At 44.6% G+C, this 17,405-nt stretch overlaps 1 protein-coding gene across 3 annotated transcripts in view; it reads left to right on the top strand.

The window, feature by feature from the left end:
- Positions 1–95: 95 nt before the first annotated feature.
- RMND1 (required for meiotic nuclear division 1 homolog) overlaps positions 96–17,405 on the top strand; it is a 52,219-nt gene continuing 34,909 nt past the window's right edge. Inside the window, exons 1-4 of one of the 3 annotated variants that reach the window (XR_014174638.1) lie at positions 133–226; positions 2,872–3,039; positions 9,127–9,614; positions 12,893–12,998. Coding sequence is in view for 2 of the 3 variants with exons in the window: in XM_081944342.1 (XP_081800468.1) it covers positions 3,000–3,039; positions 9,127–9,614; positions 12,893–12,998 (634 nt within the window). In the remaining variant the exon portion in view is untranslated. Of the gene's footprint in view, positions 227–2,871; positions 3,040–9,126; positions 9,615–12,892; positions 12,999–17,405 lie in introns of all 3 variants that reach the window. The other 2 variants (XM_081944342.1, XM_081944343.1) reach the window with 2 other exon arrangements.

Raw genomic sequence — 17,405 nt, 5'->3', positions numbered from 1 at the left:
GGCGGCGGGGGGCGGGGAGAGGAAGCCAGGCAGAAAGCCACGTGAGGTCACCTGACGGCGAGGCGCGAGCTTTTCTTCCGCGCTCTTGGGTGGGTGGGGGAGCGGGGTGGATCCAAAAAGAGGCGAGGCGGAGAACATGATTGGACGAAGGCAGCACGTGGTGAACGGGGCTGAAATCGGTGTGGTGTTTTGCCACTCAAGAGGCGCGAGCGGGTTTGGGATTCAGGTAACGGAGCTGGAGCCCGGACGTTTGAGATAACTTTCTCTCTCTCTCTCTCCTTTGAACCTGGCTGCGGCCACCTCAACTTAGAGGAGCCGGGAGCTTCCTACCTGAGCGGGCCACTTCAGGTCAGGGCCTGACGGAGGTTGTGAGGAAGGAGAGGCGCCTTTTCCGATGGGCTGCTTAGCTTCTGTTTTTCTATTGGAATGAAAATATGGCTAAAATGGAAGTGGGGGGCGTATTTTATTTTATTTTAATGCGGTCCCTGCTGTTTTCCCCTCACGATCGGAATTAAGGGAGAGGTTTAGATTTTTATTCAAGCAAGACGATGTTCGGATGTAATCCAGCCAGTGGCACTGTTTGGTAGTGGGTCCGCGCATCCTTTAGTGAGCCGAATTTCCGAGAATAACATTACGAAGTTTAGTCCTCCTTATAAAAATACCTACCTATAATTTTTTTAAAAAAATGGCTTTCGGGGTTGGATCGGGCCTCACCTTTGAATACTTTCGGCGACGTATTCAAGAGTCGTGAGGTATTTATGTCGTCAGCACAAACTGATGGACGAAAGAATAGCTCTAGCTAATAGGCAAGCCGGCGTCCTGATGTTTTGAGGGTTCACTTTCTACCTGCAGTTGACAAGGCATTGTGAGCAAATAACAGTTCTCAGCATCCGATTGCGATTCTACATTCTTTACCTGTGAACTAAATGAGAACCCAGTTGGATGGTTTGGGCAGTGGTCTGGATGGGACTTAATCGAGCTTCCCTTCAAATGTGAGCTCTGGGAGACGATAAAGCCATACACTGTTTGGTATGTTAGTTGTAGCTATATTAATACAGTGCAGCCCATTATGTTTTGTAGGTTATGTTACTCCCATAGGACCTGCGTTTAACAATTCTTGAAATTGTTTTAGAATGCAGGGGGATAAACTATTGCTTTATTTTCATATAGATCTATTTTTGATGAAAACATGTGGCAGATTAGGTTAAAACTCTAATATTGGACCACCCATACCATAGATCAGTGGTGGCTAAACTTTTCCAGAGTGAGTGCGAACACTCTGTGAACAGCCAAAATGCAATGTGCGTGCATCCCCGCGCATGCGCCCTGTCCCTGCATGCATGGGGCCCCTGCATGTCCCCCCCCGCATGCATGCGTAGGGGGGCCCATACACCCCCACACATGCGTGGCAGAGACCAGAAGACCAACTGGTCGGTGGGAGGCATGCGCGCGCATGCTTGGTGGAGCTGAACTGGGGCAACAACTCGCATGCCATCAGATAGGGTGCTGTGTGCCACCTCTGGCATGTGTGCCATAGGTTCGCCATCATGGCCATAGATAGATTCTTAAAATAGATCCTCAGATCTAATAAAATTTAGACTTTACTGAGTGGTTTGTGACTTGGCAACGGAATGTTTTTAGAAAGACCCTTCAACTTTCTGGATTGCTCATCTGAGAAGAATCTATTTTGTGGCCTTATTCAATTGTACTCTTCTATTAATGGAATAGCAAAAAAGGCCTAATTCTAAGAACATGCTCAGGTTTTTGTAAAATAGTCTTTTGGCTAATTAGCCTCAAACTGTTAAAGTAACTCCATTCAAAACAATAAGATTAGCTAATCCCTGTACCTCAGAACTAATCAACTATAGGACTTCAGTCTTGTTGAGATGCATTTTAATATTTAGTGGTCCTTATCCAGTTCTTTATTGCTTGCAAACTTTGATCCAGAATCAGAGTAGATCACTTGGGTGTAGAATAATTCAATTAACTTATTTATTCATCTGTGCAATTCATCTACTGCATTGGTTCTGAATAACTATAGCTGTGCACATGTACTAATTAAAACAAATGCAAATAGTAGTCATAATATTACGAAGGCAATAATATTAACACTTCCAAGGTCCTCTAGAAAACTCACCTTTTTACAAGCTTTCAAAAGGCTTTGACATTGGGAGCTACCCTTTTCGGGTGAGGCAGGGCACACCATCTTCAGCATCTCCCAGAAATGTCCAAAGTTGCTTTTTCAAATCTCCATAGACATCTCCCAGAAATGCACTAATGAATTGCAAAAGTAGCAATCAGCACTTTGAATTACATCCAGAAAAATACCAATATTAGTAGCTTCACAGCAATGATGTAATATGCTATGGTGGTAATGTGATGGCCTAATAAACACATAGTCTTTGTACTAGGTGAAGTTTCTGAGCTGCCTTTAAGGGCAGCTCCATGTAAAGTCAATTATGATTCATGCAAAATGTAATAAAGGGCATGAGAAATTGTTTGCAGTGCAATGAGCTGAGGCCCTCCTGATCATCTGCTCTTTTAGCATGAGCTGTAAGTTCAGAAGGATCCAAGACTGCAAGCAATGCTCTCTGTAGTAACCCCTTTTATGGTCATTATTAGTATTGTCTTGCACTCAGTAGGTTTCTGAATCAACAGCTACTCCAGCTTCCTTGTGTTGAGTCTCATATTTTCCCATCCAGACATCAAATAAGAACTTGTAGCACATCTCCCATTGGGTTGGAGGTGGAGATACATAAAAGGTTTAATCTACCTAGTGATGATCTCTTGCCATTAAATTATTACCTTCCTCAGAAGTTTCATGTATATATTAAGGGCTAGGATAAAGAATAAAACTCTGTTTTATAACAGAGACCAAGAGTCCAGCCTCTCTTTCCCTACAACCACTGATTGGCCCCACTCAGGAAAGAAAGAAAACAACTAAAGGATAAGCATGGGTAACAGGATTGAAGGCTGCTGTGAGGTCCAGCAATACAAGGATGGTCACGCTCCTCCCTACACGTTCTACAAAAGTTAACTGTGAGTACAACCAGTGCTGTTTCCATTCTATGTCCAGGCCTGAATCCAGAATACCACAGATCCAGATAATCCAAAGAGTATTACATTGCTCCAAGTACTCATTAGAGAAATTGATGGTTGGGTTTGTTATGGGTATGTAATCCACATGATGAACTGTCTATCAGAACTGAAGACTGCAGATACCTTAAATCAAGAGAATACTGACGAAGTGGAGTGCTTTAGCGATATGAAGAAATATGCAAAATGAATTTTCAAAAATAGGAGATAGAAAGCTTTGGTTTACAAGATAACTTTCTTTGAAATACTTTTTGTACCATGCTCAGGATCAACAAGATCAATAAATTTGATGAATCTCTGTATATGGACAAGTAGTACTATAGGAAAAGGAGGCTAACGTTTTATACAAGGAAATATTTTGGGTCATGTTGGTCCTGAATGTGGGTTAAAGGGAATGGATCTCTTTGAATTAAGATAGTATAACTATTGGCTTTTAACTTCAACAAGATGCATCAACTTTTAACCTAAACCTATTATAAGATCTTACGGTTTGTGTAACACAGATTTTCAGCCAACAACATGGCATCATCTATGTGGAAAGGTGCATATACATAGATGTCCCCATTAATACACAGGCTTCAAGCATTCCTTATGCTATATATTTTTATACAAATAAACAGCAAAAAAGACACATTTCCCTGTCTTCTACTCTGCTCAGTGATAAAATATTTACTAGGCTTTCTATGTATTCTTGTGCATGGTTTACTTCCTCATTTGAGGGACTGCCTCTTCCTGGTTATATCAATTCATCCACTCAGAGTTGGCAGGAGAAACATGGTATAGATCCCATCTATGAAAGAGTATCATCTAGCAGGAGTAGTACCAAATGCATTTCTGCTGTGGCATCTGTCTTTTGGAACATTCTCCCAAAACATAGATTGGGCCAGCTTTGAGGAAGGCCATGAAGATAATGATTTTGCCACCTTGCTTAGTATTCCAGCAATTGTGGGGAATGTTTATAGTGCCTATGTTGACACAAGAATGGATTGCTACTCACCATGATTATTTTTTAAGTGATTATTGATGCCTTTATATGCTTGTATATTTGTTTTCAACTAGTTTTAATTTGAGACTTGTTTTTTATTTGTTGTGAATTATTCAGATGAGCTAAAGCATAATGAATGAATGAATTGTACACCAATCTTACCCAATTTAGCAAATTACATTTGGGGACATTTGTGCAAAATATTTCATAGTTCAAGATTTGTCACTTGGCTATGTTGTCTTTAAAACCGTAAATATATTAGTGGTTCTCAACCTTCCTAATGCCGCAACTCTTTAATACAGTTCCTCATGTTGTGGTGACCCCCAACCATAAAATTATTTTCATTGCTACTCTATAACTGTAATTTTGCTACTGTTATGAATCGTAACGTAAATATCTGATATGCAGGATGTATTTTTATTGTTATAAATTGAACATAATTAAAGCATAGTGATTAATCACAAAAACAATATGTAATTATATATTGTGAAATATTTCTTAATATATCTATATATTAAGAGAATATATCTTTCTCTCTCTTTCTGTCTCTCTCTGTGTGTGGCTCTTTGTCTCTCTCCCCCTCCCTCCCCCTCTGTCTCTCTCTGTCATTCTCTCTCTGTATCTCTCTGTCTCTCTCCTCCCTCCCCCATCTCTGTCACTCTGTGCGTGTGTATGTCTGTCTGTCTCTCACTCACTCACTTAATCACTCACTCGGTTTGTGTGTGTGTATGTCTCTCTGTCTGTTTCTCCCTCCCCATCTCTGTCACTCTGTGTGTGTGTGTCTGTCTGTCTGTCTGTCTGTCTCTCACTCACTCTGTGTGTGTGTCTCCGTCTGTCTGTCTCTGTGTGTGTGTGTCTCCCCTCCCTTGTCCATCTCTGTCACTGTGTGTGCATCTGTCTGTCTGTCTGTCTCTCTCACACACAGAGACACACATACTGTGGTCACCTTTGTTTCTGAACAGGAGAATTCTTAGACAAAATTTGAGGTGAGGATTTGAATGAGCTATACTAGACTATGATCGTAATGAAGATTATTACCATATTTTTGGAGTATAAGATGCACCTTCCCCTCCCAAAAGAGGGTGGAAATGTTGGTGCGTCTTATACACCGAATACAGCCATTTTTGGCCTCCTGAAACTGCACCCCCGCAATTCCATTTTTGTGAAAAATGGGCAAAAAATGGGCCGTTTTTCACCAAAATGGGAGTGTTTTCCTTCCCCCACCCCACCAGAAGCACTGCAGGCTTCAGCAGGGCGGGGGGAAGGGGAAAATGCCCCCATTTGGGTGAAAAACTGCATTTTTGCCTTCCCTCAGTTTTGTTGAAGCCTGCAGAGTGCTCCTGGGGGCCGGGGAAAACAAAAACTTTTTTTTCTTGCTTACCTCTTCGAAATCTTGGTGTGTCTTATACACCGGTGCATCTTTCTCTCTCTGTATCTCTCTGTCTCTCTCCTCCCTCCCCCATCTCTGTCACTCTGTGCGTGTGTATGTCTGTCTGTCTCTCACTCACTCACTTAATCACTCACTCTGTGTGTGTGTGTGTATGTCTCTCTGTCTGTTTCTCCCTCCCCATCTCTGTCACTCTGTGTGTGTGTGTCTGTCTGTCTGTCTGTCTCTCACTCACTCTGTGTGTGTGTCTCCGTCTGTCTGTCTCTGTGTGTGTGTGTCTCCCCTCCCTTGTCCATCTCTGTCACTGTGTGTGCATCTGTCTGTCTGTCTGTCTCTCTCACACACAGAGACACACATACTGTGGTCACCTTTAATCACAGGTTAAAAGTACCTGGCAGTGGCGTTTTTCTCTGGGGGAAAGTCTCAGAGGCTGTAATTTATGGGGTGTGCCATGCGCCTATGTTTTCAATGGCGTGGAGCCACAGCAAGGCTCTGCGAGGCTGGTGATGACTCCAGAGCCCATCTGGGAAGACAAGGAACGCGAGGATCCTTCCCCCCATGGATGGGTTCCGGACCCCACACATCTTTCACAGCCATCTCGTTTCCAATTGGGTGGATCCATGCAGAGGATTTCTCCCCCCAATTGGAAACGAGGCTGTGCCTGCCCCCTACCCGCCGGCCGGCAAAGCAGTGGTGGCAGCGCGTTGCTGGGCGATGGGCAGGGCACGGCACTGCCACCCTTGCGTCTGGGGCTGCTCTTACGGGACATGCTGGCTGGCACTGCTTCAGGGCGTCCCAGGCACTGGCTCCTCGGTGCACAGCCCGGCTCCCAGCACCGCCGGCATCCCGTCCGGTGCCCGTCCTCGGCAGCAAGGATGGGCTCCGGACCCCACACATCTTTTAAAGCTGCCTCGTTTTCAATTGGGGGGATCCATGCAGATGATTTTTCCCCCTCCCAATTGGAAACGAGGCGGCTGTGAAAGACAAGGCAGCGCTTTGTCAGAGTGAGAACACTTTCCCGCCATTACGAAGTCTCTGAGGCTGTAATTGTACCGGCATGGAGCCACGGTGATGCTCTGCGCGGCTGGCAATGACTCCGGAGCCCATCCACGGGGGGGGGGTGTCAAGGAACGCGAGGTGGAGTTTAAAGTTTAGAGTTCTGATGGTCTTAGCGCCCCCTGTGAAAAGGTCGTTTGACCCCCAAAGGGGTCGCAACCCACAGGTTGAGAACTACTGAAATATATAGTAAACTTGTTTTCTCATTAACCTCCTGCTGAGGAGCAAAAATATGATCTGCACTCCCATGCCTGGCATATTCAGACTGCTCTTGAAATGTTGCTCATTTTCCTGTATCCTTTCACTTGGAATTCTACAAGTGTTACTTTCCAGCATTACTTAACAATTTTGTCTATTGTTTTTGCATCCATTCTTTGTAATTTTCCCTTTGGAAAAATGCTATTACTATTCCTCTATACAGTTTTTATGGCCAAAACAAGTTACATAATGGCTATATTTAAATTTTTTGCCAGCTAAATCATGTACATAAACTATGTTTTAAAAAACTAATTTTTTTAACATTCTCAAAAATGTGTTGTTTCATTTTCATAACTTCTTTCCTTGGTGCTAACATTTAAACAATTCATTCCAATATTACTTTTCTGTATATCATCAGCACCCCTATAAATGTTTTTATATTTATATTTTATATAACTTTATTTGATAACTTCATATTATTTTATCATTAGCACTCCCATACTATACATTACATTCTTTGCCATGTGTATACTTGAATAGACTTATGTTTAAGAAGAAACAGGTACTTTCTAAGCAGATATTTTTAAATAGCATTTAAGGCTATTTGAGCTCCCCATGGTCATGTGAATATTATTTTATCGCTTTTACTAGAAACTGGTGGTTATTTCCAGTTTCTGGTAAAAATGACTCCATATAGAACAATAGAGTCACTTAATGACAGCAGCATTTGCTTTATGGCCACAACTTTTGCTTAACGACCTCTGCAAAGAAGATAAAATCAGGTGCAGTTACATGGTGGCCCACTTTACAACAGGGTAGATTTGATTTAGATCAAGTTGATTTAAATCACGATTTAAAAGTAAAAAGGCTTGATTTAAGTCAACTTGAATTAAATCAGGGGTGTCAAACTCAGGGGCCAGATCCAGTGCACAGGGTGCTTAGATGTTGCCCTTGGGGCCTCCCTGGAAATAGTGAAGGACTGGACCACGGTGCTCTTGCCAGCAGAAACAGGCCCCCAATCTCCATTTTCGGCCCTCCAGAGCTCCGTTTTCGCTGGCAGAGGGTTTCAGGAGGCTGTCACAGCCAAAAACGGAGCTCAGGAGCCTATTTTTCCTGGCAGAGCACTGGGGCCACCATAGGTGCCCTCAACACAAGTGACATGGAGCTGGCCATGCCACACCAGCCCCGAGGCTAAACACTGTGTCTCTGGAGTTTCAATGAAATAGAGATTATGTCAGCTTTTTTTTCATTCACTCACTGAAAGGGACCGTTTGAGTGGAGTTATCTAAACTTTTGCATTCAAATGTGCAACTGTAATTTGAGTAGGAATAAAATTTAATTATCTGAATCTTTCCATTTGAGGTTGTTCTTTATTCTGGCATGTTCAATGTGCCCAGTTACCTACAAAGCAGAGAACTGATTTGCACCTTACATATGCACATACACTACTTGCATTTAATTAAAGGACACTGGCTCCTCTGTAGAAAAGAATGTCTATAGTAGGTCTTAGAAGTGCAAGACTTTGTAACATTGTTTCTGTCCCTAGAATTTCATTTTATCTTCCCTTTCTCTCTTCAGATTTCAAATCAAAACTATTCCTTAATTTGAGACAAATCTAATTGCAATGTTACGTTTTGTTTTGCTAGCAAGTTCCCAAATATTTTGAGATCTGGCAGCTCTTCATGTTTTCTATGTTATGCATTTTTTGAGAACCAGAGATATAAGAATATATTCCAACTTGTTTAGAATAGCAGAATGAGTAGTGTGCGAAGCATTTGAAAGGGGGTTTCACAAAATGCATTGAAACAAGCTAAATACCCCTCTTTAAAGCATTAAAGTTCTTTGAAAGATTTTGCCCATATATGTGCACATGCACAAGCACTTTTGGTAGCCATCCCAAAGAAGTATGTTTGATAGAGGGAAAATAAATCTCTTCTTTGATAGATATTATTCAGTCTGTGGATTATTAGATACTTAATTGGCCATTAAAATTCCTATGGTGGGTAACACAGAAATTGTTATTCCAAAGTAATTTAGAAGTGATCTAATATAAGATCTTTAAGAAAAGGCATGGAAAAGCAGTTACATACAGCAGAAGCAAATATGAAAAAGAAACTGAGAAACCCCACCTAGAACGCTAATTGTGTAAGAAGGGACAAAGAGAAACTTGGAGAGGTTTCAAGATGTTCTTGTTACACTCTACACAAAGCAGTATTCCTGGAATCTCTGTATCCATAGGTCTGCCTTACTCTAAGGGTGGATGGTTCTGTCCCTTGCTTGTTTCTTTAAAACAGATTACAAACTCAGTTTTAATTATTTTTTGTACGATGCTCTGCAAACCTCTTTTGTAAACTTATATTTTTCCCTTTTTAGAAAAGTAATGTTCTATAATTCTCTTATATAGGTCTCAATGAAAAGATGGCAGTGAAACTATTGGGATTCCTGGCTAGATCTTCATATACAATAAGCCAGTGCCGATACTTTCCTACATATGGATATTTAGCATCAAGCGACAACTTGCTATCAGTAAATCGATATCTCAGGCTATGCATCCCAGAGGCAACTTCTTCTAATTTTACTAGCAATTGCACAGACAATTCAAAATGGTTCAGTCCACAAATTACTATTGGTGCTATGGCAAAAATTACCAATTACCTGACTATGGATGTTTGTCCTTCATCCAGAGAACTTCATCCTCTTAAAGCTTCAATTTTTAAGCAGAAATTAAAACATATAGGAATACTTACTGGAATACCAAATAGACATTATTCAGTTTTATCACCTAGTAAACTTCAACCAAATCAAGATATTGTACCAGTTAAGCGTCTACCAAAAGCATCAAGGACCAAGCAGCCATCAAGAATTAACCTGCCACTACCATCTGAAGCTAAGGTAATCTGAATTCAGGATGGCAATATTGCATGCATCTAATCAAGTAGTCTATAATCCACAAGCTTTTATGCGTACTAAATACGTTATGCTTTGATCTATTAAAAGATGCTATTGTTTTTGTCACAGTGATGAGGCTTGATTCCTTTTTAATATGTTCCTTTTGCATCATGCTAGATTTTTAGTTTGTTGGTTGGTTGGTTGGGTGTGTGTGTGTCTTTTGAGACAATGTTGCCTGGACAAGTCCCTGCAGTTTTCTTGGCAAATTTCAGTGGTTTGCCATTGCCTCCTTTCTAGGACTGAAAGTGAGAAAATCGATCAAGGTCACGTAAAGATGGGACTAGAATTGACAGTCCCAGTTTCTAGCCAAGTGCCTTAATCTAAACTACACTAAATTGGCTCTCCATCCTATTATTTCTGTTTTATTTTTTGATGGAGAAAGTTCAGGTCATTTCTTGTTTCTGAACAGGAGAATTCTTAGACAAAATTTGAGGTGAGGATTTGAATGAGCTATACTAGACTATGATCGTAATGAAGATTATTACCATATTTTTGGAGTATAAGATGCACCTTCCCCTCCCAAAAGAGGGTGGAAATGTTGGTGCGTCTTATACACCGAATACAGCCATTTTTGGCCTCCTGAAACTGCACCCTCGCAATTCCATTTTTGTGAAAAATGGGCAAAAAATGGGCCGTTTTTCACCAAAATGGGAGTGTTTTCCTTCCCCCACCCCACCAGAAGCACTGCAGGCTTCAGCAGGGCGGGGGGAAGGGGAAAATGCCCCCATTTGGGTGAAAAACTGCATTTTTGCCTTCCCTCAGTTTTGTTGAAGCCTGCAGAGTGCTCCTGGGGGCCGGGGAAAACAAAAACTTTTTTTTCTTGCTTACCTCTTCGAAATCTTGGTGTGTCTTATACACCGGTGCATCTTATGGTCCGAAAATACAGTAGATTTGCAGTGGGAAACTATAAATAGTGCTAATGGTGAATTTGTGAGTATATGCTTCATTAGCAATGTTTCAAAAATTTAGGAGATATTAAGGAAAAGAATCTAATTTTCCAAATTCTGTATGTTAATAATTTGCAAAATAATGATTAAATTGAATTGTGTGTTTTGTCTGTTTTAGGGGCTTTTTCAGAATCTCTCTATTCTTCGTTGATGAAAGAATTATTATAGGGGTAACTGAATTGTATTATGCACTAAAAGTACTGTAATGTGACTGATAATTCCCAGAACAATGTTCTTAATGTTATAATTGAATTAAAAGGCAGTTATATATTAGTACAGTGATGGCGAACCTATGGCACGCGTGCCACCTGTGGCACGCGGAGCCATTTGTCAGGGCACGCAAGGCGCTGCCCTGTTAGCTGGCCAGCGTGCATGCGCGCGCAGGCTAGCTGAGTTCACCTTTTTAAAAGCCATTTTTCACCTTCCCCAGGCTCCAGAGGTTTTATAGGAGCCTGGGGAGGGCGAAAAGAGCCTCCCCCGCCCTCCTAGAGGGCCTCCGGAGGCTTCAGGGACCGTCCGGAGGCTTCCCTGAAGCCTTCGGAATGCTTAAAACAACCCTCCGAGCAAACCGGAAGTGACTTCCGGTTTGATCGGAGGGTCGTTTTAAGCGTTCCGAAGGCTTCAGGGAAGCCTCTGGACGGTCCCTGAAGAGGGCCTCCGGGGGGCGGGGGAGGCTCTTTTCGCCCTCCCCAGGCTCCTATAAAGCCTTTGGAGCCTGGGGAGGGCGAAAAAAGCATGTAAAAATGGAGGGGTTGCGCGTTGTGCGTGCATGCGCACTGGGGGGGGTCGTGCATTGCATTATGGGTGCGGCACGCCTGCACACGCCCCCCTGCGCTCCCCCCACTTGTGGCACGCGAGCCAAAAAAGGTTCAGCCATCGCTGTATTAGTACAAATATTATATCCCTTTATATTTATATAGTTTAGAGTTGAAGATTTATATAGTATAAGTGAAAAGACTTTAACACTCCATTCTCTATTCCTTTAAGGTTAAATAATGTGTATATTATAAGGTGTGTTATGCCAATAACTTTGGAATAACGAATATAACTCTATCCAATAGATTGCTGCTATTTATCATTATACTGCAATCTCATATTAAGAATGTAACTATTGGGACGCTTTTATAATTGTGACATGGAAAATTATTTCTAAATTACTCTGCATGATTAACAATGCAGCGATGCTAATAAAGATGCTCTACATTTAGGGAACACTGAAACTTAGGGGGGGAAGCTTTTGTAGGTATAATTTTGTTACGGGGTCGCCCCCCCCCCCCCCCCCGTAGTGATAATACAAATTTCAGGGTTGAAAGAATGAAGTTATTTTGAGTAAATACTGCCACATGGAAAAGTCTTTTGCCAGATAAGAACATTGACTTAAATGAAACATTTACAATTTGAAACCTAAATTTGTTCTTTTTACTAAAGAGGAGCACCACCTGCTGGAAATCAGAGTGCTAGGGAAAATCTTATTTTTGCAAAGTTAATGTTAATGTTTAGGTACACTCTAGAAAATAAAATACAAATCGTAAGATCTCACTAGGGAGATTTTTAAAAATCTGGTGAATATAACATTCAATGTCTAGTATTATGTGAAATAAGAAATAATCTCTTTTTGAACATGAGTCTTTCATCTTATCTTTTAGGGCAGTGATCCCCAATCTTTCTGGCTCCATGGAACAGCAGTAGTAGTGGTGGGGAGATGGTTTTGCATGTGCACCCGCAACTTGCGCAAATGCAACTGCTCACATACACACACATTACTTGCACAGCATGGTTCCCAACAGTTTCAGACTAGGTCTGAGCTGTGGACTGTGGTTGGGGACCCTAGGTTTAGGGAATAAGAGGCCATACAGGATCACATCTTATTGCTCTTTAACAAAACATCCTGACATCAACAGCAGATGTTGGAGCTAAACTCAAAGCAGTTAGCCAAACTATATTTGCATCTAATTGATAGTGTAGTGTGAAGCTTGTAATGAATATATGGACTTGTACCTTTCTCTAAATCACAATCTTCCAAAGAACATAATTGAAGTTGCTTAGTATATCCAGAGGAGGTATTTGTCTATCCGCATATTAGTGAAGCAAATGTAAAACTATTTAAGTGTAAAACTTTTGGGGAAAAAACAAAACTATGGCTCTGTGCAGAATTTTACCCATCTAGTGGCCAAATGCTAACAATGAGTTTGTGTAGCACTCTTTAGTATAGCAGTTCTAGTCAGTGAGACAACTAAGTGTTTTCTAAAGGAAATTCTGTTCTTTTTGGCATAGGATGTGATGCAATGTATAGCCTTTGCAACAGCAGATGCCTATCATCTTGGTAACCTATGCCTTGACCTGGTCTCATCTGGATATGTTGAAATCACATTACCTAGAGGTAGAGCTCTGAACAGTTATTTCAAGTAGATCATTTATTGTTTACTGATGCTTTTTCAGATATATATCATCAAACAGGTTTTGTACAAATACTTTCTTTATAGAAATGTTGTTTGATTCTTAAGTACGTGCTGTGATGTGGCCTAGATGCTAACATTTACTTTAAAGAAATGAATACCATATTTTTTGTACTATAAGACACACCAGATCATAAGACGCACATTAGCTTCAGAGGCGGGGGGGAATCTGCCTCTGCCACCCAGCATACATCCTGTGTTCATCTGGCTAGTGTCCTTGCAGCAAACAACAAACAGCCTGGTCAGTTTCAGCACGTTATTACAGCCCCAGCACGTGGCTCGTCAGGGCTCTGCTCTGTTGCGCCCACCACCGGTCAACTGAACTGCAATGCTGCTACCACCGAGGAACACTGGAACCTTTGCCACCAAGCAGCTGATTGGTGGTTGGATCGGCCTCTTGGAATACCACCGATCAGCTGTTTTCCAGGGCGCTGCTCTGGAGAGTCCAAAGAAGGGGTTAAACACAGCCAATCTGCCCAGAACTGAATTGAAAACTTTAAGCCACGCCTCTGGTGCTGACTATCCTCAGATTTTTTCAATTTAGCTAGCCCAGTGGACGCGCTAAAAAATTTCTCCAGTTCTAAGATTGATTCCTTGGACTCTCCAGAGGAAGAATATTTTTTTAACAGTGTAACTAAGGATTTTTTAGAGCAGGCTGGTGAGTTTTAAATTAAGTTTGTTTTTTTCCCTTTTTAATTGGTTTTTTTCTCACCCTTTCGGCTCTCCTGGAGTCCGGGGCTTTGCTCTGGCTCCTTGAAGCCGCAGGCAGCTGTTGGGGGAAGCGCGTGGGTCGGAGTGCCGACGCCAGCGCTGTTGGGACAACCCTACTGGGGGCCGATTCCCGCTGGAAGCCCTCCGTTGCAATTTGTGCTTCTAGCAAGTCAAATTGCGGCGCGGGCTTCCAGGGCAGCCATTTTGGCTTGTTCCCTCTTCAAATTTGGCGCGCAAAGCAGCGGTGAGTTCCGGCCGCCATTTTGGATTGCGCAACCTTCCAGCTTCACTTTTAAAAGTTTTTTGCCGCAGCTGCCTGGTGCCTGGCTCTTTGCAGGAGCCGCGTGGAGTCAGACTTGGCCGGTGTGACCGGCGACCTGGGCCCCAATCCAAGCAAGTGATAGCGGCGTGGGATTGTGGCCTGCTGGGTCGCCTCCCTTACTCTCCTGCAGGTGCTGGGAGCGAATTCTGCTCACGCCTAAAAAATTCCAAGCTACTTCAGGCCTTGCAGTTTCTCTGTCTCCTCAGGAGCATCGTGCTGCGGTGGGCTTTCTGGAGGTGGTGAGTGGTGGTTTTCCCATCCCCCTACTGTCCCAACCAGTGATTGTTACCATGGCAGATCAGGCCCCTGAAAGTTCTGAGGGTGTCTCTTCCAGAGCCCCTGTAAGACAGGCCGGGAAAGCTGCCAGGGAGGCCATTAGAGGGAGTAAGCCTTACTCCAGGCATGGCCCCAAGCAGGGCTCAGGCCTAGACAAAGATGCATTAAGGCGCCAGAAGGCCTTAGAAAAACAATTTTCCAAAGCCCAACAGCAGGCCCAGTCTTCCCTTTCGGTGTCTCCTGGGGAGCCCTCCAGGGAAATTCCTCCAGCCCAGGGAGGCCCCATTTCTGATAGTGAAGAGGAAGGGGATTCCTTGGCCATGGCAACTTCTCCAGGCCATTCCATGGCTGATCAGGCTGATCTCTTTGCCTGTCCCTCTGATATGGAGGAGGGACCAGCTCCAATGGGGCCCTTAGCCCCTCAACAGCCGATCTCCGGGCCCACTCAAGGGGTTCGCCCCATTGAGGACCAAGGGCCTAACCTATCCACTGAAATGCAGGAAATAATTAACAGGGCCATTTCCCAGGGCATTGAGGCAGGCATGCGAAAAGGTGGCAAGCGCACTCGCAAGACCCACTATTTGCAGGAGGAGGATTCCAGAGAGATGACTCCTAGCCTTCCACCCCCGTCCCTGCATTCTTCAGTGGCTTCCGATGAGTCAGACTGGGAGGAAGAAGAGGATTTTCTTCCTAGGCAGGAAGCTGAATTCTCTGGGGATGAGGCAAGCCCCGCCAAAAAGCCGGCCTTTTCAGGCTTATTTAATTTGGATAATTTCAAAACCATTTTAGATAAGGCTAAGATCTCAACTCGCATGGGGTCCACCCCCCCAGCTCAAGAGGTTGTAGACCCTGATGATCTATCTGGGGATCTCTTTGAGGAACCCATTTCGGTCCAGGAAATAGTTCCTGTGCCCAAGATGTTCCTCAATTTAGTTCAAAGACAGTGGGCACAGCCAGCTACCATGGCTACCCCCAGCAGCCATGACAAGAAGCTATACACGGTGGATGGCAGCCTGGAGGAGCTGCTCAAGCTCCCTCCTATCGATCCCCCTGTAGCGGCTCTTACCTCCTCTTCTGTGCTCCCTCCTGATCTGTTGGAGGGGCTCAAGGCTGAGGACAAGAGAACCGAAACTGCTTGTCACAAGACCCATCAGGCAGCTGCATGGGCTATTAAGTCCTCCGCTTCGGCCTCCTTTTTCTCCAGGGCTGCTCTCCTGTGGCTGAGGCAGTTGTTGAGGACGATACCTGCCAAGGACGTTAAAGTCAGGCAGGATATCAATAAGATCATGGCAGCCACAGAGTACACTGCTGATGCCACTCTGAATGCTGCTAAGTTTGCCTCGCGTGCCCTGGCGTTTAATGTTACTTCCAGACGCCTCCTGTGGCTTAGGCACTGGAATGTGGATATGCGCTCCAAATGGAAGCTTGTTACTGCCCCCTTTAAAGGGGACAAGCTGTTTGGTGAGGTCCTTGATCCAGTCCTTGTGGAAAACAAGGACAAAAAGAAAGTGATGCCATCAGTCACCAAGAGGCCTGATTGTAAAGGCCCTGGCTCTTACAGGAGGCGGGCCTTTCGGAGCAATGAGCCCTCCACCAGTTCCGCCCCCTATCATCGGGCGTATCCCCAGCAGGGTGAGCGGTCCCAGGACCGTCAGCCCTTTCGAGACAGAGGTCGCCAGCAGACCTTCTCCACGTGGCCATTTCGGGGGGGCTCCGGCTCCCGACCCTTTAGGAGGTATAAATGACCATCACAGGTCAGCTCCCATAGGAGGGCGGCTGCAGTTGTTTCACGCCAAATGGGAGCAGACCACATCGGACCAGTGGGTTCTTCAAACGGTCCGCATGGGTCTCACTCTAGAATTCTGGTCCCCCCCTCCCCGCCACTTCATCCGGTGTCCAGTTCCCTCAGGGTTAGTCAAAAGATCCCTCATGGAACAGGAGATAAGGCACCTCAAGGAGATCAGGGCCATAGAGCCTGTCCCAGCAGGCCAGGAGAGAAGAGGGTTTTATTCCATCCTGTTTCTGGTCCCCAAAAACTCAGGAGGGTGGAGGGGGATATTAGATCTAAAGAGGTTCAATCACCACGTGACATATCGCAGGTTCAAGATGCAGTCCCTCCAGTCCATCTTGGGGTGCATCAGACCAGGCGATATACTAACGTCCATAGACCTCAAAGAGGCCTACCTCCACGTCCCTATCCGCAAAGCCCACCGCAAGTTCCTGAGGTTCTCTTACGCGGGCCTCCATTACCAGTACCGGGCCTTGCCATTCGGCCTGTCATCGGCGCCCAGGACATTCACAAAGGTTCTCGCAGCCGTCACGTCCGGTCAGACTCCACTGTTACCTGGACGATGTTCTCATTCTGTCATCATCGCATCTACAAGCTGTCAGCGACCTAGAACACACCATGCAGGCGCTCCGGGACCACGGGTTCACCATCAACCTGGAAAAAAGTCATCTCGTTCCCACGACCAGACTGAAGCATCTAGGGGCCGTCATCGACACCACTTCGTGCACGGTATCCCTGTCCCCGGAAAGGGTGGCCAGCCTTCGGGAGATGGTCGTTCAGGTGCAGCGGTCACGACTAGTCAAGGTAGTTCAGCTCTCACAGCTCCTAGGCAAGATGATCTCGTGCCTGTCAATCGTGCCTTGGGCGAGACTTCACTCCCGTCCCCTTCAGTGGCTCCTGCTTCCATATCAAAGAACAAACGAAAGCAGCTCAACAAGACTGATTCCAGTTCCAGCAGAGGTACGTCGCTCTCTAAAGTGGTGGTTGTCTCCGGCCCTGTTAAAGGGGTCGCCATTCAAGGAGCCAGTCAGGCTCACCATCACAACGGATGCCAGCCTGTTCGGTTGGGGGGCCCACTGCCACAACCAGCTCGCACAGGGCAGGTGGTCCCCTTCCGAAGCCACTCACAGCATCAACTGGCTGGAGCTGAGGGCAGTCAGGCTTGCGCTCAAGCGCTTCCAGAGCACTGTTCAGGGCCACCACGTGCGCATCATGACAGACAATGTCGCCACC

The sequence above is a fragment of the Natrix helvetica genome (genome assembly GCF_964273705.1).
Source record: "Natrix helvetica genome assembly, chromosome: 2".
Taxonomy (NCBI): Eukaryota; Metazoa; Chordata; class Lepidosauria; order Squamata; family Natricidae; genus Natrix; species Natrix helvetica.
This window is presented reverse-complemented; position numbering and strand designations above follow the sequence as displayed.